Here is an 11,708-nt window from a genome sequence, read left to right as displayed (position 1 = left end):
AATTACCTGTCCAATTAATTCATTGTGGAGTGTGCCTGTTACCTGCAGTGGTGAAATAATAACCAATGTGATTCAGTTTCACCTTACCTCTTCTTTTGTGTTTTTCAGACAGAACTACAAGAATTACTCCATGGAGTCCAGGACACATTTCCGAATCCAGGCGGCGCTGCTCAAGGCCAGGTCAACAATGGAAAATGTCCATTCTGTACCATCCACTCCATAGCCAATGGTGACTGGATTAGGTCCAAGTCAACCCACCCCACAGCCTGCATCAGAGCCATAGAGTTAATATCTAAAGACACTTGAAATGTACACACTACTAATCTTACACCATGTTAGAGCATTTGCTTTTGTATATTTTGCTTCTGTAGTCTCTGCAAAACTTTATTCTATATGAAACAAAGCCTGTGCACAATCATAAGCTATGCCAGTGTCAAACTTATAGAAGTGAATCAGTGGCTTAATTTGTAATTGAAAAGTTGGGGGGTGTTCAAGAGAAGTTACCTTTGGTTTACTCTTTGGTGCCAGCAGCTTGGTGGTAATATAACAGCTAGAACTTCCTCACATGAAAAGCTATTACTGAGGTCTTACTTGGGTAATAGTAACATTATCCACTAGGACTGCACTGATTGTTATTGACCATCACAGTTTTGGACCACAGTTTATGTTTTGACCAACAGAACCCAAAACATTACATACATAAAATACATTAAAATATTTTCCCAAAACAAAAATAAATCCTAATAATGATGCATAATTAATCATATGCTACTTATCTAGTCCACATATGCACCTTTATCTCCCACAACCAGCTGCTTATTGGCTGCTTGGCAGGATTAGCAGTTAACTGTCAGTGATGTCTTTCCAAACATCACTTCTACTCTCAAGTTTCACTTCTAACCACAGCCTTGGTCATTTTAACAGATCCCAATCCACCTTAGCATAGTGGTTTTTTTTTTTTTGGTAGTTCCCTTCAGTTCCTATTATATAAAATTAATTATGCCATTAGAAAGTCAGGTCCATTCTTTAGCGTGTAAAAACCTGATTATAAATGACTATTAACCATACATACTCTGTAAAATGTCATATAAATAATTATATTTCATGCTAATGTATCATTCTGGTATATTTATGTATTCAATTAATGAAACTCATTCTCTATATGCCTTAAAGTTATTAATTTAAAGCGGTAAACAATTAAGCATGTTTTGCTTGAACAACAAATTATATAGAATTGTTTACATTGCAACATATCCATCCCATCCCATGCCAATACAAGTCTCTTTCTACAATGCTAGAATGACCTGGTTAGTTCATTCAATTTTCTGCAATATCCAGGCCAGAGCTGTATTTAGTTATATGAAGTGCAAAATACAGGATTCTTTCATGTAGAATCTCCCTAATATATTATTTTCTTCTAGTGTTTATACATAGTTACATATAGTTTGTCTTTAAGGATTACTTAGTAAGAGAATAGTAAGAATCTGTTGAGAGAACCACATCCAAACACACATACTTAACACCTGAGATAAAGTGCACAATAGCATACTTTAGCACTTTTCATATCAATTGGCTTCAGAGTATACTGAGTATTTGTTTTTTTCCTTGACAGTGATTAAATACAGGAAAATATGAAGATACTATATTTTCAATATTAAGCATTAAGAGGGAACATTTTTGTTCTTGTTAAATACAGTGGAGTATACAGGAACAAACATACATATAGGTGAATGGCTCAAGTATAACTACCCTTTTCCATGAATGACTATACATGTAAAATGTGAAAAATGCACAAAGATCCCATCCCATCTATAGCGTAAGGTACACTTATAAATTTCAATTAAAGAAGTGAATTTATAGTATCACCTTATCACGAATCCTGGAATCTTGTAGAACTCAATTTCTGTAATAATTGGACGCAGACACCAATTCCAAAGATATAAATTGTCAAATTTATTCAAAACAAAGACTAAATGTAGCACTACACTAATTATACAAAAGGGAAAAACTAATTAAAATTCAACTCTAGATCAACAAATCAAAGACAAATCACTTCCGTGACCAAATCAAAGACCATGGGATCGCATATGATAACACAAATCGTTAAACAAAAAAGGTTATAAACACATTGACTACAATACCGGTTAGTAAGACGAAGGTGAGTCTCTCGTTAGCATTATTAGTCAGACATTAAATAACTACGCAGGTTAGTATTTATGTCAGGTAACTTCTCGTTATATATATATCAGTCTCATTCACGTTTAGGTGCCAAGAAAGATCCTATCATTACTTGTTACCACAATTTCCCTTAACTGATTATTATTCAATGATTAAGGATAGGCAGGGCCACCAATAATCTAATGTCTATTAACTTGTGTCAATTTCAGACTAAACAGTTAAACAGGAATGAGAAGATATTTCTCGGCGTTGACAGATTTTATTTCTAAAATTATCAAGAAAACAGTTTAATGCAACACACATTTATATTTAAGAAAACTAAATGATATTACACATTCTAGAGTTATGAATCACAGATTAACATTTCTAATTGATTTCTCAAATGTCATGAATCATGAACTCCAAACTGTTAAACTTATCTGAACTTCGTCGCAGAGAGGCCTCTCTGTCTTCGGGCTCAGATAACAGCACACGGCACGAGGTCCGTGTGGTTTGGAACAAAGGCAGTCCGGTTCGGCTTTGTCCAAGAACTTCCACTCAGTCGATGCACCTGGAAGTTGGGGTTTCGCGAAAGTAGAGTCTTTTCCAAACAGATTTTCCACTGGTTTGAAGGCTCCAAGGTTGTGCACAAAATCTTCTTTGTAAGCAGGGTTCCACCGTAGTTACTTGAAGACGAAGTCTTTGAGGAAAGCAGGGCCCTGTTTGTTCCAAGGGTCAAGTTTCTTAAGACTCAAATAGCTATTTAAATGACTGACACTTTCGTATACAGTCGACTTAGTCAATTGTCCAGCTGTAAAATTCCACTGATCAGGTGGGCACAGGCGGGCAGCGCAGTCTGTAAAGTTCTTTATTTAATAAAGTCCTTTAAAAGAATTCTTCGTATGGCTCAATCTCCTTCTCGCAGTTTAACTCTTCTGTTGCCGGCAAAGACTTGGTTGGTTTCTGGTTCCAGTTCTGGCAACAGAGCTACAGGTTAAGCTGTGGCAGCGAGTTACTGGTTCAGGTGAGAGACAGCGAGAGAAAGACCGTCTGCTGTTCCTTATAGTCTGTCAGATCAATAGGTGATTGGTTCCTGAGTTCTTGAGATTGGATTTCGGTTTCAGCCCCCAGTGTCCTATTGGAGGGGGGCTTGATTTATGACTGATGTCAATCCATGCCATCTTTTGGAAATGCCGGTTGGCCTGGGTTCGTAGCTCTATGTCGGGATTTCGGCTCTTGTCCACTTCAAAGAGTTTTTATCACCTACAGGCCCCTTTCTCCAGACATCTCATAGCAGAATTCCAAACTATTTGGCCTCTTCTCGGTGCCATCCTCCCCAAAACTGTCACTTTGATGCAAACCAGTTCCAAGCTGATGAGCTAAGGAAATCTGATAACTTTGGGGGGGAGAGGTCTTCTTTAGATCAGTGCTTCAGCTCAGAGCCCAACATGCTCTTCTCAAAATACACCCAACATAACGCTACATATCTAATTTATATACCATGTAGGAATCAGATTTCTGGGACCATTATACTTCTATAGTAATGAAAGTATAAGCTATAAAAAAGCTATAGGCTATAAGCATCATAAAGTTAATGGATTCCCCTTTGTTAGTTGTTGAGGTACTTACAAAGTGTGGAATGGCTAATATCTTATCATATACAAATCAGGAGTGTTGTGGATGTGGACCCTTCAAAAGATGCATACTTTCTTTAAAATAACCTCAAGGAGTGTGAAGGCTTGGAGTACATTACTTTATACTCTGTTTATCTTGTCTGTATTGTGCTCCCCTCCCATGTTAAACAGTTGCAAGGCTGTATTCCATAAATAACTATTACATTTCTTGTAGATCACTCTAGAACATGTACTCTGGTTTTTTTACATTATAAATGTAATAACATACAATAGATTTTGAATAAAATAATTCTTAGTTATTTTTCCCCCTAATGGAGCAAGTGCCTAAGTGCCCCCTAATTTAATTATGTGACCTTGTATAATGACAGGTACAAACAATTATATATATATTATATAATTATAACTAAATGTGAATTTTGTTACCATTACCTTATGTAGATGTGCAGTCTGGTGTACAATGTAAAGATTATATGATATTATATTTATACTTATATTATTGAGAAATCAAAACTATTCAATCATAGTTATGAAAAGAAAAAATATAGAAATTTGGGGGGGGTCAGGAGATCCGGAAGGCGACCCCAGGACAAGAGCGGGGTCCAGTGGCCGGGAAGGCGGCCACAGGATTACTGTCACGGTTTCCATGCACTCACCCTCTCTCTCCACTGTTTCCCTGCCTTTTCCTTCACTTCTCCCTGCTCTCATCTGTCACTCTGTCTATTAACATTCCGGTCACCCATGTGCACTCGTGCTTCCACCCTCTGTTCCTATTCGCCCTGCACCTTCCAAGCCTGGTTTCTGCTCCCCTTATAATCCCCTCACTTCCCTCAGTTGGGGCGAAGTTTTGTCAGTTTCATCTGCAATCCCTAGCCTTGTCCCTGTGCCTGTTCCAGTTCCAGTCTTGTTCCCTCGAGTCCTGTACCTGCCTTGTTCCTTTGACTTCCTGCCTGTCTTCCCATCTACGACTCTGTCTCGCCTTTGCCTGTCTGTACGCTTGATCCCACGACCAACGCCTGTTACCATGACCTCGTCTTCGCTCAGCCCTTGTTTGCCCTGCTTTGCCGGTACCCACGCCTGTCCGACCATCCCGCGATCCAGCATTGCACTTGGGTCCCCTGTTCATGAGCCCCCGAGGTTAAACGTGACAATTATATTATCTTAATATAATTCCTTTTATATAAAAACATGTCAACAATAATATTTGTAATACTAAATATATTTAGTATATGTCCAAAAATCTAATTTTTGTGTTTCAAATTATGTACGTACATTCATGAATGACTGGGTTAGTCAGGTTAATTTGACACCCCTGTTTAGCCACTGGGTGTTGGTGTAAAGCTGGTTAGTGAGAGTGTTTGAGAGAGTTAGGAATCCTGTCAAATACTCATACTTTTTTTCTAATATACAATCAGAAAAAGGGACTGATGTTCTGAAAATAAGAAAAATGTTTAAGAGTCAAAATGTATGAAGACAAGACTACATGTATTGCTTTGGTCACGTCAACATAATTTTACTAATTTACATAGATTTTATTTGCAGATAAACTCAAAATAAATATCACTCTGGATACAAAAACTGACAGTGCTCCTGTACAAGCTCTCAGTCATTTCCACTGTATAATAACTTGGTCTATAGCTGTTTGTCATAACTGTAATATGAATAGCCAATCAGTATGTTTTGTTTTTTAGTGTATATCATGGTAAACAGGCATTGGGAAACAACCATACCAAATCTAGCTTCAGTTTCACCTTACCTCTTCATTACCTAATATAATTATTTACTTAATTGAAAATTTCCCAGTTCATAAATGTTTAACAAAGTTATGAAATATGCTTGACTGATGCTTTTGTGAACTAAAGTTGAAGATCTATGCCATAGAAGACCTCAATTAAATAAATTATTAGCACTGTTGTCTCTCTATGGACAAGTTTTGTATGTGGGTGGTTGACATATAAGCCTGATTTTTTTTTTTTTTTTTTTTACTTCAAATATTAGGCATGAAAATTGAGTTGTGTTACACTGATTCTTAGATTTCCAAAAATGTATGTGGTCTTTAAGATTTTGTATTGGGATCTTAATTTATTCACCAATTTGTTGTATTATTGCCTACAATTGTCATATGGTGTGACATGAAAGTTATTGTATATAAAATGAAAATGGGGTATATCTTTCAATATATTTTAGATTAATTCCAACAAACCCTGTTATAAATCTGCACAAAATGCTTGTCTCTTGCTGATACTATTTTACATGTGTTCCATTGAAATGTTTATGATTTAACACTAACAAAGCCTTTTTTTGGTCACAATTCTGAATGTCACACCAAATGATATAGTGTCACACCATAGGATGAACCACACCACACTACAATTTGTCAATGCAAAAACATGTATTATATGCATTTAACATTCAAACAAAAAGTGTTTAAGAACAATCACACAAAGGTGTGAAACTAAACATTGTATAGCACTTGGTTATCGGACACAGGACTAGTGAAGAACCATATTTCTAGTGAGGAACACACTAATTAAGAATAGTATCACAAGTAATTGTTTACAGTTAAGTCTGTTGAATATCTACTGGTTAGTATTGATTACTCATAACTACCCCTAAGTAAATCAGTCATATAAACAAGGTTAGGTTATTTGAGTGAGGTAATTTCTGCTTCATACACATTCATTTAAAACATTAATTTAATACAGGGCATAAGTTCATTTTAGTAAATGAGTTAAACAACAACTGAATATCACAAGTCACATTCTTGCTATGTTAGCTGAAGTTTTTGTGTCTGTGTGTTCACATTTCATTAAACATAAGCCAGTCGTATTTCAAGAGAGTGGCAAACTGACTGCATGGCTTGGGTTGTGATATTTTACAGACAATTTGATTGTGATGATAAAAAATGCAGTCTGATTAGTTTGGCCAGATAAAAGCATTTTTTCTTCCAAGTTGTTGCATAGAGTTCACGTGCAGCTCCTCCTCACCATATCCCCATTATCTGTCCCACATACAGTTTGTCATATTTAACAATAACAAACTGTCCCACCCTGTATTTTTCCTGTTCATCTGAACTTTTCTCGAGGTCGGGTTCGAGTGATGTGGCATCTTCTGACTGGGCTTGGGGCTCTCCAGTGGGAGAGCTACAGTGGTTTGGTTGGTCACATGGCACCTCAGCAAAAGAGCAACAGTCACTTGACTTGAGAGACACGGTCAATCTCAAGTTTGCTCAGCTTGTGGCAAGTGCAGATCTCTGGGTACTTGCAGAAACAGCTTTGAGCTCTGTAAAATATTTTCCTTGGGGCAAAAGACAGAACTTGGTGTGTACTACTGATTCCAGTCACTGGACGCACTGAAGGAAGGAGCATTTCATCCATGGCAGAGATCTCTTCTTTGATCCACTTGATTGTGACGTTTTCAGAGCTCTTCTGTAAATAGTCATACAGATCCCTTGGGGTTTGAAGGTCACTGCCTCACGCTTCAACACTCCTCCAATACTATCAGGTGCACCCTTTCCATGAGAACACTCCGAGAAGTTCCAGGTGACCCGCTTGAATCCCCATGTATAGGCAATACTGCTCATGAGGAAGCAGTTTGCTCAATTGCGATACTGAGTTGCTGGCCCATCACTCAGAACATGCCAGGTGTCGATTGCATGGTCATTTCTTTTCTGAAAATCATCTATAACTGGCTTTATGTGTGCCAACACTGCACGTTCATCATATCGTAAGGATCTCTGCGTTTAGTTTACAGGCATACATTTCTGAGATTCAATGTGCAAGACCATCTCATTGTTTTTATGATTCTCTTTGATGTGCCTGAATTGCTGTACCTGGTGAAGCCAGTTAAACTAGTGACTCGCAATTTCCTCCAGCCCCTTCTGGAACACTTCATTCAGCTCTCCTACTGCCCCCCTTTTGGTTTTTTTAACCCAATTTTTGTAGGTTTTCTCTCCAACCAGAACGTCCTCCTTTTGCCACTGCTCCCATTTTGCAGTTTCAGTTGGACTGTGGTCACTAAGCTGCACCTCGTCAAAGCAGCACTGGTGATGCATGCATCTTTCATCTTCTGTATTGCACGTTATACTTGAAAGGAGTGCAGAAAGGCTTTTTGTGGGTACCAAGCCTCTTTTTGCAAGACTGTCAATCAGGAGACACATATTTGCATGTTGGTAACATGCACATGTGTTGCAGTCACTTGGCTTTGCCTCTGTTATATAAAAAGGTCTGTACCTTGTAAACTGCCTGTAGGACATGCAGTGTTCCGTCTCACATTTCTGCATGTAGGCCTTATGGGGATCTTTTAGAGAGCTGGTAAGTATTCTTCTTTGTTTTTTCTCTTTCCTGCCTACTGTGTCCTTTGACTCTGTTTTCTATATTTCGTAGCCTTCCGTTTTTCTTCATAGACTTTTCTCATTAGCACCTGTTTTTCTGCATTCTTAACTGAGTCTTAAGCTTCTCTATCTCTGCTCTACAAGGGCTTGGTGGTGTTGATGTTAGTGGAATTTTCTTGGATGTTCTGGTGTGCTACATTGCACTGGCAATGTGTCAAGCTGGATTTCCACTTCACGGTTAAATTAGTTTTCTGGGGATGTTCATTACCACTGGTGGATTTATTTTCTTTGTCCTGTATTTTAACTGCATTTCTCCATAATTCTCTAAGCTTTTCTCCTTGTTATGCTGGAAGAGACTTCACTCTGAATGTTTTGATAATAATAATAAAATATGTTGCGATTTATATAAACATACTTTTCTTAACACATATATATATATATATATATATATATACACTCACCTAAAGGATTATTAGGAACACCTGTTCAATTTCTCATTAATGCAATTATCTAACCAACCAATCACATGGCAGTTGCTTCAATGCATTTAGGGGTGTGGTCCTGGTCAAGACAATCTCCTGAACTACAAACTGAATGTCTGAATGGGAAAGAAAGGTGATTTTAGCAATTTTGAGCGTGGCATGGTTGTTGGTGCCAGACGGGCCGGTCTGAGTATTTCACAATCTGCTCAGTTACTGGGATTTTCACGCACAACCATTTCTAGGGTTTACAAAGAATGGTGTGAAAAGGGAAAAACATCCAGTATGTGGCAGTCCTGTGGGCGAAAATGCCTTGTTGATGCTAGAGGTCAGAGGAGAATGGGCCGACTGATTCAAGCTGATAGAAGAGCAACTTTGACTGAAATAACCACTCGTTACAACCGAGGTATGCAGCAAAGCATTTGTGAAGCCACAACACGTACAACCTTGAGGCGGATGGGCTACAACAGCAGAAGACCCCACCGGGTACCACTCATCTCCACTACAAATAGGAAAAAGAGGCTACAATTTGCACAAGCTCACCAAATTGGACAGTTGAAGACTGGAAAAATGTTGCCTGGTCTGATGAGTCTCGATTTCTGTTGAGACATTCAGATGGTAGAGTCAGAATTTGGCGTAAACAGAATGAGAACATGAATCCATCATGCCTTGTTACCACTGTGCAGGCTGGTGGTGGTGGTGTAATGGTGTGGGGGATGTTTTCTTGGCACACTTTAGGCCCCTTAGTGCCAATTGGGCATAGTTTAAATGCCACGGCCTACCTGAGCATTGTTTCTGACCATGTCCATCCCTTTATGACCACCATGTACCCATCCTCTGATGGCTACTTCCAGCAGGATAATGCACCATGTCACAAAGGTCGAATCATTTCAAATTGGTTTCTTGAACATGACAATGAGTTCACTGTACTAAACTGGCCCCCACAGTCACCAGATCTCAACCCAATAGAGCATCTTTGGGATGTGGTGGAACGGGAGCTTCGTGCCCTGGATGTGCATCCCACAAATCTCCATCAACTGCAAGATGCTATCCTATCAATATGGGCCAACATTTCTAAAGAATGCTTTCAGCACCTTGTTGAATCAATGCCACGTAGAATTAAGGCAGTTCTGAAGGCGAAAGGGGGTCAAACACAGTATTAGAATGGTGTTCCTAATAATCCTTTAGGTGAGTGTATATATATATATATATATGTATATATATATATATATATATATATATATATATATATATATATATATATATATATATTATTATTATTATTATTTTTTTTTTTTTTTTTGTTTTGTTTTGTTTTGTTGTGCAGGCACATTTGTAAATGGTTTATTTGAACTAGAGAATACAACAAAGTTCCCAACAGGTTTTGTACAGAACACTACAGACAGTACATGGTTTTAAAGCAGAAAAGTACATTCAGTATAAAACGCATGTAGAATTAAGATAAGTTAGAGAGACAATGCAAAAGTCCTTAATAAAATAAAAATCCATCCATTTTCGAAGCCGCTTATCCTGGTCAGGGTCGCGGGGAAGCCGGAGCCGATCCCGGCAGGCATTGGGGATAGGCAGGAATACACCCAAGACGGGACGCCAGCACATTGCTGGGCAATTTAGCTTTGCCGATCAAAGTGGCGGACGGTGGGAGGAAGCGGTAGACCCGGGGGAAACCCGCGCAGACAGGCACCCGAGCCGAGACCCGAATCCATCGCCCCTGGAGCTGTCGCGCCACCGTGCCACCCCCAAAATAAATTTGTTAAAGCCGTCTCTCTAATTTTGCATTTCCCAAATTAGCTCATGCTCTTGTCTATTAAATCAGTAAACTGCTCCTTCTGCTGGAATTGTTAACGGATATTTTCTGTTAGTGCTTAAGAATAATAATACAAATAAAGCACTGTCACACTGACTTGTAATAATGAAGTACAGTTGTTAATTTAGTAAATCTAGCTACTTTAAAACCCATTCTGTCTCTTACCTAAGCTTTCATTAATTCTAATACATTTAGGACAGCCTATAACTCTTAATATGTCACCACAAAGTGGATAGAGAGCAGAAGATCAAAACAATATTAATATGATACTTCATGCACTGCGCAGTTGGCGCCCCTTTCTCAAAATCTGTTGACTCTTCCGGAGAAGAGAAGTGACTTGCTTGCTGTCCAATGGCATCAGTCAAATATATTTCACAATGTACCCTCCCTTTCCGTAATTGCTTCTGAAAATGTCGCAGCCGCTGCTTTATTTTTTCAGCACTTCCAAATCTCGCAGCTGCTGTTTTATTTTAAATTATGTATCAAAGAAATAATACGTAGATAGATAAAATAAAATTATTATATAGTAATGATTTAAATATACGATTAGAAAGTTAAACCAAAAAATGTTTTGGAAACTATCATTTAATTAATTAAAGTAGTAGTATCCTATAAAACTAGGAGGTGATATTAACGAACAGTGTATTTCAAAATTATTATTATTATTATTATTATTATTATTATTATTATTATTATTATTACTATTTTAATTAAATACAAATACAAGAAAATACTGCATAGGTACTTTTTCAGACAAAGGCAAAGGTGCTGAATGCTGACACTTAAGTGTGTCCCATTGAGCACTTTTAGTTTCACCCTACACCCTACACCCTCCTCACTCAAGTGCACACTCTGTGACGTTAGCAAAACGTCACACAAAGTGTACACTTATCGAAGGGTGTAGGGAGCAAGTGTGCGATTTGGGACGCAGCCTAAAAGACACTGGGAAAGGGTACTGAAATGGGAGTGCTAAAAAGATTTGATTTATTGCATAAATGACAAGAGACAACTCACCTTCCATGTCCTACTGATGTGTTTTCAGTACTTCCTGGTTGAACAAGGACCCCTCCTCCCCAAGGGTCTACAAACAATTGCCCGTTTAAAAATCACAATATAGTGTCACACCATATGATATCCATTTCTGGGACAAAATCTTTTTAATCAGAGCTGACTCAAAATATTATGCATGGACTTTGAAAATATCAGACTCAAAAAAAGCCATCTGCGTTATCATTCTGTACTTTATTGAGGAGAGTTGTGTTTATTTTCCTTAGTTTTATTCA

At 38.1% G+C, this 11,708-nt stretch overlaps 1 protein-coding gene across 3 annotated transcripts in view; it reads left to right on the top strand.

Annotated features, from left to right (window-relative positions):
• ttc39a (tetratricopeptide repeat domain 39A) overlaps positions 1-6,640 on the top strand; it is a 132,558-nt gene extending 125,918 nt beyond the window's left edge. For all 3 annotated transcript variants that reach the window (XM_066691794.1, XM_066691796.1, XM_066691795.1), the window contains one exon: positions 109-6,640. In XM_066691794.1, the coding sequence (XP_066547891.1) occupies positions 109-223 (115 nt within the window). In that variant the 3' untranslated portion in view covers positions 224-6,640. The remainder of the gene's footprint in view (positions 1-108) is intronic.
• Positions 6,641-11,708: the final 5,068 nt, after the last annotated feature.

Source organism: Amia ocellicauda, chromosome 19 (genome assembly GCF_036373705.1).
Source record: "Amia ocellicauda isolate fAmiCal2 chromosome 19, fAmiCal2.hap1, whole genome shotgun sequence".
Lineage (NCBI taxonomy): Eukaryota > Metazoa > Chordata > Actinopteri > Amiiformes > Amiidae > Amia > Amia ocellicauda.
Note: the sequence above shows the minus strand (reverse complement) of the source record. Positions and strands in the feature narration are given on the sequence as shown.